General features: G+C 37.9%; 1 protein-coding gene across 1 annotated transcript in view; it reads left to right on the forward strand.

The window, feature by feature from the left end:
- Positions 1–21,583, forward strand: part of HELQ (helicase, POLQ like) — a 48,449-nt gene that overhangs the window by 16,772 nt on the left and 10,094 nt on the right. Inside the window, exons 8-14 of the mRNA XM_028148321.2 lie at positions 1,381–1,526; positions 3,953–4,192; positions 8,582–8,723; positions 9,086–9,190; positions 15,796–16,054; positions 17,398–17,555; positions 20,036–20,134. Coding sequence (XP_028004122.2) covers positions 1,381–1,526; positions 3,953–4,192; positions 8,582–8,723; positions 9,086–9,190; positions 15,796–16,054; positions 17,398–17,555; positions 20,036–20,134 — 1,149 coding nt within the window. The remainder of the gene's footprint in view (positions 1–1,380; positions 1,527–3,952; positions 4,193–8,581; positions 8,724–9,085; positions 9,191–15,795; positions 16,055–17,397; positions 17,556–20,035; positions 20,135–21,583) is intronic.

Consider the following 21,583-nt stretch of genomic DNA (forward strand, 5'->3'; position numbering starts at 1 on the left):
CGCAGACACTGCCCATTGGGCAGGGGACCCCAGCTCCCTGCAGTTACCACAGGAGCAGACCCCCTCGCAGGAGCGGACCCCCAGTTGCCTGTGATCCATCGCAGGCTCCCCGCTGGTGCCCAAGGCCGGACCCCCGCCTCCCTGCGATGGATCGCAGGAGCCGACCCCCAGTTGCCTGCGACCCATCGCAGGCTCCCCGCTGGTGCCCAAGGCCGGAAAAGCCTCCGGCGGATGGTTTCCTGGTGGGCGTGGCTGGTGGGTGTAGAGGAGTGATGGTTAATTTGCATATTACTCTTTTATTAGGTAGGATGTTTATTATTTATGCAAACAGCTACTAAGTTGCAAGGAAATATATACTTATTAGGTTGTTTAGACCTAGCTCCCCAATACTAATAAATAAAATGGTAATTTTCTTAGCCTGAGGACTCCATGAACCGAGAAAATTTGCAGATCTCTCCCTTAAGTGTTTATTCATTTATCAACAACAGCAAAAAGAAACATTTGTGGGCTATTTAATTCAGACACTGGTATATGAAAATGTTAATGTCTACTATGTTAATGTTCTATAATATATGAAGGATAATAAAAAGGGGAGAAAAGGATTTTATTACAGTTTTAGAATTCTATGAATTCTAATTCATAGTTTTCAGAAAGTCAAAGGAAGTGAGGAGATTTTAAATAACTTTACATTTTTCATGTTCTTTGAGTTCCTTGTGTCTGCTTGATGAATAAATTTTTTATTTCTAAAAATGTACTGTAGTATATGATTGAATCTATATTTTTAAAAACTAGTAGTAATAGTTAAAGATATATCTTATTTGCACAGTCCTTTGACTATTATTAGGATCAATCTGTGTTTCTCTGGACATATTTTGTACTGCTTTGGTGAAGATGAACATGCAGTGGTTATTAATAGCATTAGTGTTTTCACTTCTTTAATTTAAAACCAAATATACCTCACAAAATCCTAATGCCATAAGAGAAAAGTGAGACTTAACATTTTGATATGTAATATAGGTTTCATTTTTTCTTTTCTTTTTTTATTTAAAATATATTTTATTGATTTTTTACAGAGAGGAAGAGAGAGGGATAGAGAGTTAGAAACATCGATGAGAGAGAAACATCGATCAGCTGCCTCTTGCACACCCCCTACTGGGGATGTGCCTGCAACCAAGGTACATGCCCTTGACCGGAATCAAACCTGGGACCCTTCAGTCCGCAGGCCGATGCTCTATCCACTGAGCCAAACCGGTTTCGGCTCATTTTTTTCTTTTAAATGATCAGATTTACTAAATCAGAACTTCAAATTATGGTTGATTTACTTACCTTTCAAAGCTTTTATCATTGCTAACTACCTTGTTGCTATGTCTTGTTATACAGTATTCTGATGCTCTGAAAAAGATGGATCCTGATCACTTGGTAGCATTGGTGACAGAAGTTATTCCCAATAATTCCTGCTTAGTTTTTTGTCCCACTAAGAAGAACTGTGAAAATGTAGCAGAAATGATATGCAAATTTTTAAGCAAGTATGTTAATCTTTTAAAAATATTTTGTTCTGTTTTATTTTTGTCATAATTTGCATGTTCTATATTCTGTTTATTCAACGAGCACTGATTACTTCTTGCAGAACATTGTTTTAAGTTGTTCCACCTGATTCTAAAGGCCTTAACCTTGAAGGAAGTTTAACTATGAAATTCACATATGTGAAATAGCCAGAGAAAAATTTCAAGGCTACATGAAAGAGAATGCTAATACAATGGCTTCTATCAATGATTCTCAACCCTGGCTACACAGTGAATAGGGAACTTTTTTTTTTCTTAATATATTTTATATTGATTTTAGAGAAAGAGGAAGGAAGAGGGAGAGAGAGATACATCAATCGGCTACCTCCTGCACATCCCCTACGGGGGATCGAGCCCACAGCCAGGGCATATGCCCTGACCGGGAATCGAACCAGTGACCTCTTGGTTCATAGGTCGACACTCAAGCACCAAGCCACACTAACTGGGTAGAGTTATTAGAATATTATTAACTATATTCCCTGTGCTGTGTTTTACATCCCCATGACTATTTTGTAACTACCAATTTGTACTTCTTAATCCCTTCATCTTTTTCACTATTTCCTCACAATAGCTAAAGCTCTGGTCATAAATCTCCCTAAAAATGATACCTTGGTCCTTCTCAGCTTAGAATTCAGGCTAAAATCTGACTTAACTTACTTTTCCATTCTTATTTCTCCTACTCTTCATTCATTCTGTGGTTCATCCAAACTGGACTACTTCTCTTCTTTGTTTATGCCTTGAACTTCCCATTTTCAAGCCTTTGATAATGCTTTACCCTCTGCCAAGAATGCACTTCCCTGTCCCTTCATTGCCACCTTTCTAACACCTGTTCTTCAAGACCAAGCTCAGATCTCAAGTTCTCCCACAACCATTCTTCATACAATCATATCTTCCCTGGTCAATTATAAATAATACCTTCCTTCTCTAAAATTATATGCTGATTATCCATATTCTCACTGCTTATAAGACTTAATTCCTTGAGAATTGTTTATCCTATACATCCTTCTCGGGATCTTGAACACTGGCTGGCAAAGAGCAGCAGAAAGTCCTCTGCTTCCCTACTAAGCTGTCACTTCTAATTTTGCACTGATGACTCTTGACCATTTTCTTCCCAGTTCTTCACTGTTCTTTTGTCTCTTTGCCTCCATTTCTCAACTTCTTATGCAATTACTGGTGTTCTTCAGTGAACACCAGCCAGAGCTTTCTATCCTTTCCATGAAACAGACCAAAATAACACAGGGTTGTGTATTTTATTTATATTTTGAATGATGTGTTTGCTACTGGTATTTAGAAGTTGTTGCTTTACAGCCATTTAGTAGTTGTTTCTACACAGTTTTCCTTTCTTTTCTTAAAATAACAGGTGCTTCTAGACATAGAGACATTGTAAGATAATATGAAGTTTCTAAAATGTTAGTGTCCAGACAGTCATATAGTGTGGATGATTTAATAATATATGTTTCTATCTTAAGAGAATTTATGACTTAAAATAAATCATTTTCAATAAAGCTATATGATCTAGTGAAAAAAAATTAACATTTAGAGCAGGGCTCTAAACCTGGTATCCATGGATTCATAGGAAGTACAGGAATGAGCTTCAGGAAGTTGAACCTTCTGATATTAAATGCACAATATTGTGTTAATGTGAATACTAGAGGCCCGGTACACTAAATTTGTGTATGGGTGGGGTCCCTAGGCCTGGCCAGCGATCAGGGCTTGATCGGGGCTAGGCCAATCAGGGCCAGGCCAGAGAGGAGGCGATGGTCGCCAGGCTAGGCACGAAAGGAACAGATGCCAGATGCTGATGCTGCCATCGTTGGCGCCCCACCACCGCAGGGTTCCCCGCCTCCCCTCCTCCTCCTCTCACTGCCGTGCCACCACTGTAGCTGGTGGGTGGCGCACAGGAGGTTGGCCACCAGACCTGAGGAGGGAGCTGGCCCCCGGCCCCCTTGGGAAAGAGGCCTTGTCCACCACCACCCACCCCCAGTTCCCCATCCCAGCCCGGGGTCTGCCAGCCAGAGGGAGGGACCATGGGAGGTTCGCTGGTGGGGGGAGATTGACTGTGAAAGCACACTGACCACCAGGGGGCAGCTCCTGCATTGAGCATCATAGCGATAGTCATTCCAGTCGCTTAGGCTTTTATGTATATAGATTTGTGTGATTTTTCTTAGCTTTATTCAAATTTTCACAGTGCTCTGTGATCCACACAAAAAGGTTGAAAGAGCCTGCCTAATTGTGAAATCAGAATCAAAATTCTAAGAACATTTTATGTACTTATATCACTAAAATTAATATTTTTAAAAGAATATTTACATGCATTGACTGAAATCAAAAGTATAAGTACCTTGTCACTATAAGATCAGGGTTCATGTTTCTAACATCTTTTTTCCTAGGGACTATCTGAAACACAGGGAAAAAGAAAAACAGGAGGTAATTAAGAATTTGAAGAGTATCTGCAGTGGCAACTTGTGTCCTGTTTTAAAGCGCACTGTCCCGTTAGGAGTTGCTTATCACCATAGTGGTTTAACGAGTGATGAAAGGAAGCTCTTGGAGGAAGCCTATTCCACAGGAGTTCTCTGCCTTTTAACCTGCACATCCACCCTAGCAGCAGGTGTTAACCTACCAGCTCGAAGGTGAGATATAAGTCACTGTTGACCAGGCTCAAAACTTTTCAATTCCTAGCTTACCAGTTCCGTTGTTTTATCCTTTCTTGGTAGTGGGTGAGAATTTATTGTGTTTTTTGTTTTGTTTTGTTTTAAGTATTTGCTGAGTTGATCCTTTGGTTTATTTCCTTTAATATTTAATGAAAAACAATATTAGTAGCTTTCCTGGTATTAAAATTCCTTCTTCCTTTTGTGCTCTCGAAATATGGTTTTGTTTTGTAATATGTTCTTATTGATTCCAGAGAGAGAGGAAGGAGAAGGGAGAGAGAGAGAAACATCAATGATGAGAGAGAAACATTGATCAGCTGCGTCCTGAGCACACCCCCTACTGGGGATTGAGCCCATAATCTGGGCAACCTTTTGGTACATGGGACCAATCTGGTTTTTTGATGTCAAGGTTTATTATCCTGCTTGGGTAGAAACAGTTGGAAAGCTTTCCACCATTTTTTATCATATGAAAGAGTTTATTTTACATAGGTATTTCCTTATACAGAACTCATCCATAAAGACTTTTGAGTCTAGTATCTTTTTTAGAGTAGATCATTGATTACCTTTTCAGTTATTAGTATTACTAAAGCTGTGGCCTGCATAGTTGATTTCTGTTCTTTAGAATTTGTGACTTTAAAAAATTTTCCAAACAAATGGTCAATTTTTATAAAGCATCCATGAGTGTTAAAAAAATATGTGATTCCTTTTGAGTGTGCAGTTTTCTGTATCTCAATGAGATCACAGTTATTAATCATGTTACAAGCTCCTTTACATTCTTACTCTTTGTGATTCCTTAATCTGTCCATTTCAGAGAGGTGTGTTAGTCTCCCGTTTTCATTGTGAAGTTGCCAATTTCCCCTTTTTGCATTCTAGAAGTGCTTATATTTCAAAACTATTTAGTTATAAAAAGGTGTATTCCAGCCCTGGCCTGCCCTGGTGAGCATGGTTCAGTGGTTAGAGCAGCAGCATGCCCACTGATGGGTTGCAGGTTCAATTCCCAGTCAAGAGCTATACCTCGGTTGCAGGTCCCATCCCACCCCCGGTCAGGTGCGTGTGTGAGGCAGCCAATCGATGTGTCTCTGTCACATCGATGTTTTTTTCTCTCTCTCCCTCTTTCTCTGCCCCTCCCTTCCACTTTCTCTAAAAACCAATGGAAAAATACCCTGACTCTTTGGATGAGGATTAAAAACAAAAAAGGTTTACTCCAAATAAAAACAAAAAAGGTTTACTCCAAATATATATATATATATATTTATATATATATATATAAATATATATATATATATAAATATATATATATATATATATATATATATAATTTTTTTTTTTTTTATTCAGAGAGGAAGGGAGAGATAGAAACATCAATGATGAGAATCATTGAGCAACTGCCTCCTGCACACCCCCCACTGGGGATTGAGCCCACAATCCGGGCATATGCCCTGACCAGGAATCAAACCATAACCTCCTGGTTCATAGATCAACACTCAACCACTGAGCCATGCCATCCGGGCTTCTCCAACTATCTTATTGTTGAATTATACCTTCTATCAATGTAAGTTTTTCTAACTTAGTGATTTTTCTTTGAATATGAGAACTACATTATTTTTGCCAAGTATATCTTTTTCCATTTTTTATTTGCAACCTCTGTTATTTAGTTTTTGAAAAAAATAGGAAGTTATCCTATATAATAAAAGCCTAATATGCTAAGTGTCCAGTCATCCAGTTGTCCGATCAACTAATCAAAGCGTAATATGCTAATGATATGTTAAGTCCACTCAATTGCTCATTATGACATGCACTGACCACCAGGGGGCAGACAGTCGATCAGTCGCTATGATGTGCACTGACTACCAGGGGACAGATGCTCCAACTGGTAGGTTAGCTTGCTGCTGGGGTCCAGCCGATCGGGACTAAGAGAGACGGGCTGGACACACCCTGGAGCCCTTCCGCAGTCCCTCCCTGGCTGGCCAACCTCCCATGTCTCTCCCAGCCCCGATCGTGCACCGGTGGGGTCCCTTGGCCTGGCTTGCACTCTCTTGCAATCTGGGACCCCTTGGGAGATATTGGAAAGCTGGTTTCGGTCCGATCTCACAGGCCAGGCTGAGGGACCCCACTGGTGCATGAATTCATGCACTGGGCCTCTAGTATATATATATATATATATATATATATATATATATATATATATATATATATATATTCTATTTTTCTTATTCCAACTGTTAGCAGTTGTAATGAAAATGTTTTTCTGTCATTGTGGAATTAATAATTATATTCTCTTGTACATGAGTCTTGCCATTTATATATCCTCTTATACTGCTTCATGTATGTATGTTGCAATTAGCTAAAATTGTAGTTCCAGATTTTTATATTTTTTTTCATTTTATAATCAGTAACTATTTAAACTTACTTGTAAATTATCCTTGGTTTTTGTTTTGATTACCACTGCCTCTGATATCCCACATCTTCCTTTTGTGATTTTTTTTTTTTGCTACCCTTGAGTAATTATTGAGTACTAGATTGAGGTAAAAATTTTTGAGTCTTTCCATAGCTGAAGATGTCTTTAGTTTAGCCTCACACTTTAACACCTTACTAAAATTTTAGGTTCAGTTTTTCTCCTTGTGTTCCTTGTGTTTTAGGAGCCAGTGTTGCTCATTTTTGTTTTTGTGTAGGTTCACTGTTTTTCTCTTTCCAATTCTGTTAAACTTGTCTCTTTAACTGTAAAATTCTGTCATAGTGTATAATAATAATTGCAAGCTATTGCATTCCCTCCTTCATGCCATAATAGCTTTACATGCATTGACTTAAGAGATCTCCACTCCAACTCTTTGAGGAAGGTTATATTTCATTATCCACATTTTATAGAAGGGAAAACTTAGGTGCTGAACAATGAAATAATTTGCCCAATTTCAGGCCTAACAAATGAGTTTCAAAGCCAAGGTTTGAACCCTGGAAACAAATTCTACAATCCCAACCATCCCAGTTTAGCTACTTTTCATTCTTAGGGGTTGGCACTTGGATATATGTTTTCTTTTTTAATATATTTTATTGATTTTTTACAGAGAGGAAGGGAGAGGGATAGAGAGTTAGAAACATCGATGAGAGAGAAATATTGATCAGCTGCCTCCTGCACACCTCCTACTGGGGATGTGCCCGAAACCAAGGTGCATGCCCTTGACCGGAATCGAACCCGGGACCCTTCAGTCTGCAGGCTGACGCTCTATCCACTGAGCCAAACCGGTTTTGGCTGGATATATGTTTTCTATTTAAAGTTTTATGCCATTCATAATCTTAAAGTAATTTTTTTTGGTTATTGTATTATTATTTTTTCCTTTCATTATCTCACATCTCAGCTTTTGTAATTTCATTAGGCAGGGTTGGAACTTCCTAGATTGAGTTTTCTTATCTCTTTTCTCATACATTTTTGCAATCTACCTGAGCTATGATTTCTATAACTTTACCTTCTATATAACTGTATCCCATTAACTATGTTTATTAATTATTCAGTTCTTTTATTGAAATTTTTAAATGAACTTAAAATTTTTTTTCTTAATTTCCAAGAACTCTCTTCTTTTATCACTCTTTTATTCAATAAAGTCTGCTGTCATATTTTGAATACAATACCCTCGAGGATTTTCTATAGATACTTATTAGAATTTAAGTTCTTTAAAAGTTTTGTATTATCTGCTTCTATCAGACTTTTTTTTTTATGTTCTTGTTTTTCTGTTATGTCATTAGCTTTTTTTTCAAGTGTTAATCTTGGCTGTTCATTAAGATTTATAAATAAAGGAGGTGGTTAATCAGTATAGATAAATACCATAGATTTTTCTCTCATCTTTTAACAGGAAAGCTGGCTACAGACTTTTATATACATGAGGAGGATGAAACCAGTTTGTTTATAGGTCAAAAACAGTTGAAATCTGCAATTTTATATAGTTGACAATAATATAAATTCATCAATAAATTTGCATATGTTGGTGGTACATGGTGAGAGTTTTCATTTATGGAGTATAAAATAAAAAACAGTATTGCTGAAGTGGATTGGTCATAAGCTTTGCAGCTAGATGGACTTAAGTTCAAATTATGCTTCTGGTAATTACTAATTTTGTGGGTTGAGATAAGCCAATTAGCTCCTTGTTAAAAAATATATATATACATATTATTACAAGGAGTTTTGTAAGAATTACAGATAATGTACATAAAGAACCTAGGACATCATAGATTTTTGGTAAATACTAGTTTTCTATTATTTTAAGTTAATATGTCATTAAATTTAATATTACATAGGTATAATGAAATTAAGAATTTAAAAAATAGGTGCTATTGCTATAGGTGGAATATAACTTTTAATTAATTTTATCCATTTCATAGAGTTATTTTGAGAGCCCCCTATGTTGCTAAGGAATTTTTAAAGAGAAGTCAATATAAACAGATGATTGGCAGAGCTGGCCGTGCTGGAATAGATTCTGCTGGGGAGAGTATCCTTATATTGCAAGAAAAAGACAAGCCACAGGTAACACTCAGTCTAGTTAGTTGGTTATTTTGTCTTTTTTTGGAATTTGGCCTAACACTTTTATGAGATCATCTTTTAAAAATTAATTATTAATATTTCTTTAAATAATGTTTCCTTCTCTGGGATTAAAAATTAGAAAGAGTAGTTTGAATACTTTTGCATTTTAGACAAAGGATGAAAAGCATTTTTCTTAATTATCTTCTATTTTCATGAGCACAACTGTATATTCTTTTTTTTTTGTCTTTGTGTTTTCTTTATCTTACCCTGCCTCCACAAGATATGCAAAAAATATAAAATTTTATATAAAACACCATTTATTTTTTATAATAATACAAAACGTAATACTGCTTTAACTTTCGTAGGCATTGGAGTTAATAAGCAGACCATTGGAAAACTGTTACAGCCATCTTGTTCAAGAATTCACCAAGGGAATCCAAACTTTGTTTCTCTCATTGATTGGTTTGAAGGTATATTTAAATATTTTAAAATCTTTTTACTATTATCTAAGATAATAGAGGTTAAATAGTCATGAAAACTGTAAAGTATGAAAAAAATGTTAACTTTAATTTGATGTGGAAAAGAACAGTCCGTGACCTGATAGATCTGAATCTGGATTTATATGTGCATTTTTAATCTTTGAGTTATAAGAAATATGAGAAATCAACATCATAACTGGACATCAGTTACAAGTAGTAGAGTTTGGTGGATACTATGGACACACAAGTTGCTGTGAAGAAATAGATCCTGATAGGGAATAATCCAACATTTCTGCCCTTGTTAAGAGTAAGGTTCACCTATAGTTCTGTGACCATTCTAGGTATTTTTTTTTTAATTTGATAAATCTTTATTGATCAGATTATTACAATTGTTTCTCATTTTTTCCCCCCCATATCTCCCCTCCACCTGGTTCCCACCCCACCCTCTTCCCTTACCTCCCCCCCACTGTCCTCATCCATAGATGTATGATTTTTGTCCAGTCTCTTCCCGTGCCCCCCACACAGACACCCTTTTCCCCCTGAGAATTATCAATCCACTCCCATTCTATGCCCCTGATTCTACTATATTCACCAGTTTATTCTGTTCCTCAGATTTTTAATTCACTTGACTTTTAGATTCACTTGTTGATAGATGTGTATTTGTTGTTCATAATTTTATCTTTACTTTTTTCTTCTTTTTCCTCTTTTTAAAGAATACCTTTCAGCATTTCATATAATACTGGTTTGGTGGTGATGAACTCCTTTAGCTTTTTCTTATCTGTGAAGCTCTTTGTCTGCCCTTCAATTCTAAATGATAACTTTGTTGGGTAGAGTAATCTTGGTTGAAGGTTCTTGCTATTCATCATTTTGAATATTTCTTGCCACTCCCATCTGGCCTGCATAGTTTCTGTTGAGAAATCAGCTGACAATCGTATGAGTGCTCCCTTGTAGGTAACTAACTGTTTTTCTCTTGCTGCTTGTAAGATTCTCTCTTTGTCTTTTTCCCTTGGCATTTTAATTATGATGTGTCTTGGTGTGGTCCTCTTTGGATTCCTTTTGTTTGGGGTTCTGTGCGCTTCCTGGTCTTGTAAGTCTATTTCTTTCACCAGGTGGGGGAAGTTTTCGGTCATTATTTCTTCAAATAGGTTTTCGGTGGCTTGCTCTCTCTCTTCTTCTGGCACCCCCATAATTCTGATGTTGGTATGCTTGAAGTTGTCCCAGAGGCTTCTTACACTATCTTCAACTTTCTGAATTCTCTTCTCTTCTTGCTTCTCCAGAGGAGTGTCCTTTGCCTCTTTGTATTCCAAATCTTTGAGTTGATTCTTGCATTCCTCTAGTCTGCTCTTGGGTCTCTGTATAATATTTTTTATTTCAGTCAGTGTATGTTTAATTTCTAGGTGGTCCTTTTTCATATCCTCGAGGGTCTCATTAAATTCATTGGCCTTTTCCAGGAAATTCTTGAAAAACCTTATAACCGTGGTTTTGAACTCTATGCCCATTCATTTGTTCTCCTCCATTTCTTTAGTTTGTGATCTGTTTCCTTGTCTCCTCATTTTCGCTGCTTCCCTGAGTTGGTAGAGTAGCTTTGTGTACTAGGTATCCTATTGGTTCAATGGGTCATCCTCCCAGTTACCTGAGGTGGACACTTTTTGGTGCACCCCTTTGTGGACTGTGTGTACAGCCTTGTTGTAGTTAAGTCTTGATTGTTGTTGGTGTCACTGGGAGAAATTGACCTCCAGGCCAATTGGCTGTGAGGACCCACTGTGTCTATAACGGAAGAACTTCTGTGCTGGAGACACGTTTATGGGGCAGGACTTGTTCCAGTAGGGCTTTGGTGCTCACTGAGTCTGCCTCTTGAATGTGTCCCTTATGAGAGTAGTTGAAATCTGGTGTCGTCTCACACAGACCACTAGATACACTAGTTACTGGATCTCCAATGGGGTGCAGGTCAGCTACTGTCTGAGGCCACCCAGCAGGAGCTACAGCAAGAACTGCAGTTTTCTGCTGTTTGCTTAGGGTTTGGCAGTTTTGGAGCAGTCTGACTGGAGCTGCAGTTTATTTGATTATCTTCCACAGAACAGGCCATTTATATGCAAAAGCCGCTGTGTGGAGCCTGGGCGGGTTTGTAGAATGTGCGGGGCAGGGTCTCAGGGCAGGGCGGCGTCTCACTGCATCACTAGGCTAGGGCGTGGCAAACGTCAATGGCTCCCGTCAGCCGTCTCTGCCTTTACGCGTCTCCAAGTCCCCGCGTCCCGCGTTCCAGCGCAGCAAACAATGATTGCTTGGCGCACCTCTGCAAAAAAGTCACTCTCACTTTCCGACCCAATGGCCGACAGCCCAGCTTCTCCCTGTAGGCGTCTGGGTCCCCCATGTGTCCCCAGAAACTGGACCTCAGAGCGATCGGGAGCCTGTCTCCCTTTGGGTTGAAAAAAGCCGTGCGCCCAGTCGCCGCCACCAGCCCGATTCACGCGCCTCCGCACCTCAGGTTCTCAGCATTTGTGCTCCTTTCTCTTTCCCCCTCAGCTGTAAAACTTCCAGTCAGCCAGCTTTCCCGTGGTTCTCAGTGGTAGACGTTTTGTCTTTTAGTTGTAGTTTTGAAATTGTTGTGCAAGGCGGCAGCTTAGTTGTTTACCTTTGCCACCATCTTGGTTTCTCTCCCATTCTAGGTATTTTAAACACTTATGAGATAACTATAGCCTTTATCAGGTAGAAAATTAAAAAACATTAAAAAAAAGGCATGACAGGAAAATACTCTTTTATTAAGATGAGAAATTAGCTCTCTTTTTTAAGCTTACTCCTGAGTTAAACTTCCTTTTTAGAATTATTCTTAAGTAAATTTTAACTTTGTGCCCAATGTTACTCTGCCACAAAGTGGCAAAGTCTAGGTTTGAATTCAGCTTTGTCTAAATACAAAACCAGTGCTCTTAACCTTTCATGCAGTCTGCAGTCACCCACAACTTTGTCTAGTTAACACCCACCCAGCCTTCAGATTTTCACTTAACCATCGCTTCCTCAAGAAAGCCTCCCTGTGCCACTGAATCCAGTCAGTCTTGTGTACTCCATGGAACCACCCACTGTACCCCCTGGAATGTAAGCCCTGTGAAAGCAGGGTCCACATTTATTTTCATGTCCCTGAATCTCAGTGCCTAACACAGTGCCTGGCATGTGGTTGTGTGTCAGTAAATGCTTGAATTCATTACTGGATTGACTTTGGAATTGGGTATGGTTGAACTTCCAGGTTGCAGCAGAAGTGGTGAATGCAGCTTTGAGAGGCTGTGGAGGCCAGAGAGGCTAGCCCAGTGGGTTTAAATCACTATGTCTAAAGATTTTTCACAGAGGGGTAGAAAGTGAACATGGTGGTAGCTAGAAGGATCAAATAAATGTTATTTTTTTTTAATCCCCAGTGTTAACTGTAATTAACCAAGTAGAAAACAATATAGAGCCAAAACCGGTTTGGCCCAGTGGATAGAGCGTCGGCCTACGGACTGAAAGGTCCCAGGTTCGATTCCGGTTAAGGGCATGTACCTTGGTTGCGGGCTCATCCCCAGTGGGGGGTGTGCAGGAGGCAGCTAATCGGTGTTTCTCTCTCATCAATGTTTCTAGCTCTCTATCCCTCTCTCTTCCTCCCTGTAAAAAAAATCAATAAAATGTATTTAAAAAAGAAAAGAAAACAATATAGAGACTAAGTACGTTGTTAATCTCCAAACTACTGAGTATCAGTTCTAGAATAGAATATCTTAAAAGTGCAACTTTAGCCTAATTGAATACTATATTAAGAGAAGAAGGAATGAGAAATGTCAGTGCTCCATAATATTTTTTTTTGATTTTTTTTTTATTGAGGTATCATATGTGTACATATCTTACCATTACCCCCCCCACCCCACACCCATTCATGCCCTCACCCCCCAGAGTTTTGCGTCCATTGTTTATGCTTATATGCATGCATACAAGTCCTTTGTTTGATTTCATAACTCCCCCACCTCTCCCTAACTTTCCCCCTGTAATTTGAAAGTCTGTTTGATGCTTTACTGTCTCTGTATCTATCTTTTTGTTCATCACTTTATAATGTTCTTTACTATCCATAAATGAGTGAGATCATGTGGTATTTTTCTTTCATTGACTGGCTTATTTCACTTAGCATTATGTTCTCCAATTCCATCCAGGTTGCTGCAAATGATGAGAATTCCTTCTTTTTTATGGCAGCATAGTATTCCATTGTGTAGATGTACCACAGTTTTCTGATCCAGTCATCTGCTGATGGGCACCTAGGCTGTTTCCAAATCTTAGCTATTGTAAATTGTGCTGCTATGAACATAGTGGTGCATATATCCTTTCTGATTGGTGTTTCTAGTTTCTTCGGATATATTCCCAGGAGTGGGATTACTGGGTCAAATGGAAGTTCCATTTTCAGTTTTTTGAGGAAACTCCATACTGTTCTCCACAGTGGCTGCACCAGTCTGCATTCCCACCAGCAGTGCACGAGGGTTCCTTTTTCTCCGCATCCTCGCCAACACTTGTCGTTTGTTGATTTGTTGATGATAGCCATTCTGACAGGTGTGAGATGGTACCTCATTGTTGTTTTGATTTGCATCTCTCGGATAATAAGTGACTTTGAACATGTTTTCATGTGTCTCTTGGCCTTCCTTCTGTCTTCTTTTGAAAATATTCTGTTTAGGTCTGTTGCCCATTTTTTTATTGGATCATTTATCTTCCTTTTATTAAGTTGCATAAGCTGCCTGTAGATGTTGGAGATTAAACCTTTATCAGTGATAGCATTTGCAAATATGTTCTCCCATGCAGTGGGCTTTCTTGTTGTTTTGTTGATTGTTTCTTTTGCTGTAAAAAAGCTTTTTATTTTGATGTAGTCCCATTTGTTAATTTTCTCTTTAGCTTCCATTGCCCTAGGGGCAGTGTCAGTGAAGAAGCTCTTTTGGCATATGTCTGAGATTTTGTTGCCTGTGGATTCCTCTAGTATTTTCATAATATTTTTTGTTATCCCTTATATTGGTTTAATATAAAATGACTACTTAAGTTTTCCATTTGAAATATTATCAGAATTGTGAGAGGGAAACATGCTTATTGACTGACTATATTTTAGTATAGGATACTGATATCATTGAAATTGCCTAAAATAAAATTACTAGAGGCCCGGTGCATGAAATTCGTGCATGGGGGGAGGGGTGTCCCTCAGCCTAGCCTGCACTCTCTCCAATCTGGGACCCCTTGAGGAATGTCCAACTGCCCATTTAGGCCTGATCCCACTGGGCCTGCAGGGGAGGGCAGTTCATAGACCACGGTATGCAGTTCATAGCCCAGGGTGTGCAGTTCACCCCTAACTGCCCTCCCCTGCTGTCCTGGCTGCCCCTAACTGTCCTCCCCTGCAGGCCTGGTTGCCCCCAACTGCCCTCCCCTGCAAGCCTTGTCCCCCCCAACTTCCCTCCCCTGCAGGCCTGGTTGCCCCTAACTGCCCTCCCCTGACAGCCTGGTCACCCCTAACTGCCCTCCCCTGCCAGCCTGGTTGCCCCTAACTGCTCTCCCCTGTTGGCCTGATCACCCCCAACTGCCCTCCCCTGCAGGCCTGTATCTCCCCAACTCCCCTCCCCTGCAGGCCTGGTCCTCCCCTATTGCCCTCCCCTGTAGGCCTGATCCTCCCCAACTACCCTCCCCTGCTGGCCTGGTCCCCCCCAACTACTCTCCCCTGCAGGCCTAGTCCCCCCCAATTGCCCTCCCCTGACAGCCTGGTTCCCCCCCAACTCCCCTCCCCTGCATGCCTGATCACCCCCAACTGCCCTCCCTTGCAGCCCTGGTCCCTCCCAACTGCCCTTCTCTGCCGGCCATTTTGTGGTGGCCATCTTGTGTCCACATGGAGGCGGCCATCTTTGACCACATGGGAGCGGCCATCTTGTGTGTTGGAGTGATGGTCAGTCTGCATATTTCATTAGCTAGGATTCTAATTCAGAGTCAACTCTACAACTAATTAATAAATGAAGGGTTAAGTATTACTGATGATTGCCATTAAAAGTTTTAAATAGTGAATAAAAGGAAGAAAGAGAAAAAGACAGGAAAAGAATATAGAAATGAGACAAAAAGATGTGGGGAACTATTTATTTTTAGGTAATATACAGGGAAGATATTGCCTGATCTTGTTTCAGTGGAGACTTTTAATACAATTTTTAGATTGTTTTCACAGGTGGCTGAAAAGGAGTGATGGGAGGATTTCTGAAGAAGGCAGAGTGGGAATTAGTGATTATTGGTTGAGGAATAAAGAGATCACAGCTTTGGAGATACTGTGAAAAATTATTCAAAAAAACCTGAGAAGGTTTTGTGTGTGTGTGTGTATGTGTGTGTGTATGTAGATGTTTTCATAACAAGTTTGAATATGATAACTGTCTTTTTCCTTAAAATGTTTTCTCTTGTTAATTTTAAAATGCCATTGTAAAATTACCTTTATATGCGCAACTATATAGATTTTATACTAATTTTTTTATTTAAATATCTTTGAGGTATAGAAATGAATTATCATCTTAATTAGAGTACATTCAAAATGATGTCTTGAATTAAGGAAAATACTCCAATGATGTCCTGAATTGTTTCAGATTGCAACACATCTTGGTGACATATATCACTTTATGAGTGGTACACTTTTTGGTGTTCAGCAAAAGATTTTGTTGAAAGAAAAAAGTCTCTGGGAAATAACTGTTGAATCACTTAAAGACCTGACAGAAAAAGGACTCCTACAAAACGACACCATTTTGACAGAAAAAGGACTTACACAAAAAGATTCTAGTTGTAAGTCTGAAGAATGGTTCCAGTATAGTTTTCATATTACAAAGTTGGGACGAGCTTCCTTTAAAGGTAATAGTTTACCTAAATTTTTAAAAAATCTTACTCTACCAAAATCTGAGGAAATGCATTGGAAAAAGTATACATTATTCTGTTACTTTAATTAGATTTGTAATTTCATATTAACATTAATCTTATAAACTTTAAAAAATTGAAAAATGTTTTAAATTACAAGTAATTAGGACACTGCAGAAGTATATAGAGAAAAAGATGTTCATCCCTTCTTTACACTTCCCTCCCCCGGCAATCACACAAATATTAATATCCTACCAAAATAACAATTTGGTGTATATCTTTTCAAACAATTTCTGTATGTTTCATTTCAATGCATAATACATAGATATATACAGGTTAAAGATTTGTTTAAACTTTTGTTTTGAAATAATATATTATCTTAGAGATTGTTGCATGACAGTGGATAGTTTCTTAATATCCACTTCATAATTTACTTAATGAAAAATAATATATGGCTGTTGTTAAAGGAAAATCCCATATTCCTGTCCCATTTCCACTCTCCCAGGGGCTGCCTCAGTTAACAATTGCAAATATTTTTATGTGTATGTATGCATATATGTGTGTGCATTTATATATGTCTTTATGTATATACATATATATACACACATGCATACATGCATATGCACATGGTTTATTTTTTTAATGGAATCATAGGGTATGTTTTAGCAGCTTGCTTTTCTTACGAAATATCATGCACATCTTTTTGTTGTTGTTCTCACTCAAGGACACATAGAGAGAGAAGAATGGGGTGGAGAGAGAGGGAAAAACATCTATCGGTTGCCTCCCATATGCCTCCCGATTGATCAGGGATCACACTTGCAACCTAGGTGTGTGCCGTGACCAGGAATCTAACCTGCCACCTTCTGGTGTAGGGGACCATGTTCCAACCAGTTGAGCCAACCAGCCAGGGCTATCATGAACATCTTAATAAGTTAGTACCATTAAATTTACCTTTTTACTTTGACTACTTTAGACATCTGTAGTATGAAGGCCATAATTTGTTTATCCATTCCCCTATTGATGAACATTTGAACAGTTTCTGAGTTTTTTCAATTATAAACAAGATTGCATAGACATCTATATTCATGTATTTTTGGGTATATGGAGAAATGTTCTGGGTTACATTCCCAAAAATAGAGTAGTTGGGTCAGAAAGTATATGCTTACTAAATGTTGATGGATACTATCAAAATGACCTCCAAAATAGCCATGCTAAATTACATAATAAGGTATTTTGAATACTGTTTGCTATATTTAGGTAACTTCTAAACAAGATTTTCTTTAAACTCGCCTCTTTCCCCCTTTGATAATTATGAAAGATGAAATACTTGTATCTTTTAGGAACTATAGATTTGGCTTATTGTGACATTCTCTACAGAGATTTGCAGAAAGGTCTTGAAGGCCTTGTGCTTGAAAGCCTTCTTCATCTAATTTACCTAACCACTCCCTACGATATGGCTTCTCAGTGTGACCCTGATTGGATGATATACTTTAAACAGGTGAGCATATAAGGTTCTTCAGGATAGGCTATTTAGTCTATTAATGATAATATGGCCGAAACCGGTTTGGCTCAGTGGATAGAGCTTTGGCCTGCGGACTCAAGGGTCCCGGGTTCGATTCAGGTCAAGGGCATGTACCTTGGTTGCGGGCACATCCCCAGGAGGGGGTGTGCAGGAGGCAGCTGATCGGCGTTTCTCTCTCATCGATGTTTCTAACTCTCTATCCCTCTCTCTTCCTCTCTGTAAAAAATCAATAAAATATATTAAAATAAAAAAATAAAAAAATAGATAATATGATTTTTATCAAGTAGTTATTCACTTTTTCTATTAAAATATGTTTTAAATTGGGCCTTTCTTTCATTTTTTTAAAATAGTAATATGACAATAGCATTTTTGGTTTATTTAACTTAAATATTACTTTTCTGTTAAATACAAACATGTCATTATCAAAAAAATAAAGGTGTGGAAAAAGAAAAAGGATCATCCCGGCTTCCATTCCCCCAAAGATAGTTACTCTTCTGACTTGTTGACTACAGGATTTTATTTTATAGCTAGTGGCCCGTGCACTATTTTGTGCACATTGAAAGGAAATTAATTAGAAGAAATATTTTAATATCGTTATTCGCCTTTTCTCTGTAATAGAAGTGTCAAATTCACGATTGACAATGACAGATCAAAACACACTCATGCAATTCACACCAGCGAGAGCTTTATATGTATGGTGCATGCCTGCGTCAACTTAGCCTTTTATAGATATAGAATAAACTTGCTTAATTAGACCTGCTTTCTGATTTAGCTAAACTTTTTCCAGCCCAGTGAAGCACCCCATCTTCCCTTTCACGTAATTGTCAGCAACACAGCAGTAAATATCAACACGAAGCAGATTATTATTGTAGATCACGCAGGGAGGATAAAGGGTAAAATATTTAACTGTAACAGTATTTGACTATATTCTGCACAGTGAGAAAACCTAAAGTCATTTTCAAGGTCCACCATTTCTTACTTCTTTTCAGTTGGGTCAAGTTTTTAAGCTTTCTAAATCTCTGTTTTCTGGCTAATGAAAAGAAAATAGGATTCCACCGAGTCTCCTATCTACATACTCCAGGACTTCTGTGAGGATCAAATGAGATGAGGCACAAGAAAATGCTTCACAGACATTTGGTTTAAATGTAAAATATTTGCACTTGGCTATAAAGCAAGTCATGTTTCTGGGCTGAAGAACCTGCAAGGAGGCTAGTTGCTAGGGAGAAGAAGCTGGGCATTGCTACGACATGTCATTACCTGGTGCCCACAGTCACCATTTCCAGACTGGACTGGGCTGTAGGCCACATTTTGTGCCATGGGGTCTCGGCAGCATTGGCTATAATTTGGTGGGTTGTCGCTCCAGTGTGCTGGCGGGGCCTGTGTCCACTTGGGGGAAGCCAAGTGTTGCTTTCTGGGTGCCAAGTCCATGGTGCTGTGTCTCTGTAAATGGCCAGTGCACATCACAGTAGCTCCGGCGTTGAGCAACTGCCCCTGGTGGTCAATGCACATTATAGCTACTGGTCAGACGGACACTTAGCATATTAGCCTTTATATGTATAGATGTCTGGAATCTAAAGGAAACCATGAAGACCATCTCTGATGATTGAGAGTTTAGTTACCTGAAAGCTCTGTCAGAGCCAAGCATGATATATCAGACCCAGTACTATTGGTAACTAAGAAGGAATATCAGTTTTATGGAAAGGTGGACCTGGCCCTATTTATTACAAAAGCAAGTGGTAAAGTACAATCTATTATGATTTTATTGTAAACAGGATAGATGCATGAACACATATTAGGCAGAAATGGTACGTGGCTTTTAATTGCAAGAAATAAACTTTCTTTTTAATGTCATATTTTAAAATTATTCCTTAATTCTAAGTTTTCTTAGCTGGTAGTATATAATGCAGTTACTTTCAAAAGCTTTCCCTCTTCTCCTAACCACCCTTCCAATATTACACAGTACTTGTGACCATGACTTTTAGTAATTCTACTAAAATATGCTATAGCCCTGGCCGGTTTGGGTCAGTGGATAGAGCGTCGGCCTGTGGACTGAAGGGTCCCAGGTTCGATTCCAGTCATGGGCACATTGCCTGGGTTCTGGGCTCAATCCCCAGTGGGGGGCATGCATGAGGCAGCCAATCTGTGATTCTTTCTTATCATTGATGTTTCTCTCTCTCTCTCTCTCTCTCTCTCTCTCTCTCTTTCTCTCTCTCCTCTCTCTCTCTCTCTCCCTTCCTCTCTGAAATCAATAAAAATATATTTAAAATATGCTATATTTTAATAATATTTTTAAGTTTGCAGTATTTGTACATAAAATGTGTTACTTTTTCATATCCTTTAAAAACAAGAAAATGTGATATCATAGAAAATACTGGATTTGTGGTTCAAATGGCATTTTTAAAAGTACAATTCAGATTTTCCTATATAATGACTCTATTTTTTTTTTTTTAATGTAGTTTAACCAGCTCAGTCCAGCAGAACAAAATGTGGCTGCTCTTGTCGGAGTCTCTGAAAACTATATTGGGAAGAAGGCATCAGGTCAAGCTATCAAGAAGGTACCATAATCTTTTTTTTCTTCCTAAATAATTAAGTTCATTTAACAAAATTAATGCTGTTGTATCATCTCTCTTGTTGACTTGATCTTTTTGTTTCACTTCTTTTCTCTAAATTAAATTCCCACTTTATTATTTAAAACATCTAAGGACGTAGGCATTTTTAAAAAACTATTTATTTGTTGTTGGTGTGATAGCCTATTTTTGTACCTTTGTATTCTAAAATATTCTGTCATACATGTAAGGCTATTATAGGGAAAGGTAAACCTTATTAATTTATATTTTTCCTAGGCTACTTATTGCTTACATTATAAAAAACTTAAAATACTTATAATATGTTTTAATGATATTATATAATTCTGAAATAAATTCAATTCATGGGAGAAAATTTATTTTTTAGAAACTTTTATTAGGCATTCTACTTGCTATCAGAGATTCTGAGATAGGACAGGTTAGGGTTTTTGTTGATTGTGTTTGTTGTCCACAAAGAACTTCCAATCTAATATTTGACATACATAAAACATTCTAAAAGGTTGAATATCATTTGTTTGATATTTTATATTTTGGGGTTTTAAAGTTCAGTCAACAAGCATGAAGCAAGTGTATAATGCATACACTAACTTTAAGAGAAGTGGAAATAATTCTTTAGCTAACATGCTTTAAAATTCCTTAAGTTAATATCATTTTCCACATCATAATATACACTTTATTCATTTTTAATTTTCTTTGATAATCCAAACTCCATTGAAACCTAATTATCTACCTACTATTTCCTCCTATGCTTTTAAATTTACATGGATATTACTGATTTCATCTTGAAAAACAGAAGATGATGTTTACTCTCATTTGAATTGAATGGTGCAACTGTCCCATGTATTGCTGTATCATGAAATTATAAGTAAATATTATAGTACTTCAATATTTATGTTGTCACAACATTTAGATTAAGTCTTTTACCTTACAAATGGCTCTGTTGTTTAGACCTTCAAAATGTTGGAATAAAAATATTTCTTAAAACAAACTTTCTATAACCAACTGCATAATATAAAATAAAAACAAAATTATATTTTAAAAATCATGTTAATTTGGAACATATTATCAAATAATAAACATTTACAAAATCTTATTAGAATAATACATCTTTTTAAACTTGCACCAAAATTTATTTTTGTTACATTTTATGAAATATAGTCAATAGCATGGCCGGTATGGCTCAGTGGTTGAGTGTTGACCTATGAACCAGAAGGTCATGGTTTGATTCCCAGCCAGGGCACATGCCCGGGTTACAGGCTCGATCTCTGGTGTGGGGCATGCAAGAGGCAGTCGATTAATGATTCTCCCTCATTATTGATGTTTCTATCTCTCTCTCCCTCTCCCTTCCTCTCTGAAATCAATAAAAATGCATTTAAAAAAAAGAAATACAGTCAGTAAACGTTTATTCAATTGATAATT

The sequence above is a fragment of the Eptesicus fuscus genome, chromosome 2 (assembly GCF_027574615.1).
Source record: "Eptesicus fuscus isolate TK198812 chromosome 2, DD_ASM_mEF_20220401, whole genome shotgun sequence".
In the NCBI taxonomy this organism is placed as follows: domain Eukaryota; kingdom Metazoa; phylum Chordata; class Mammalia; order Chiroptera; family Vespertilionidae; genus Eptesicus; species Eptesicus fuscus.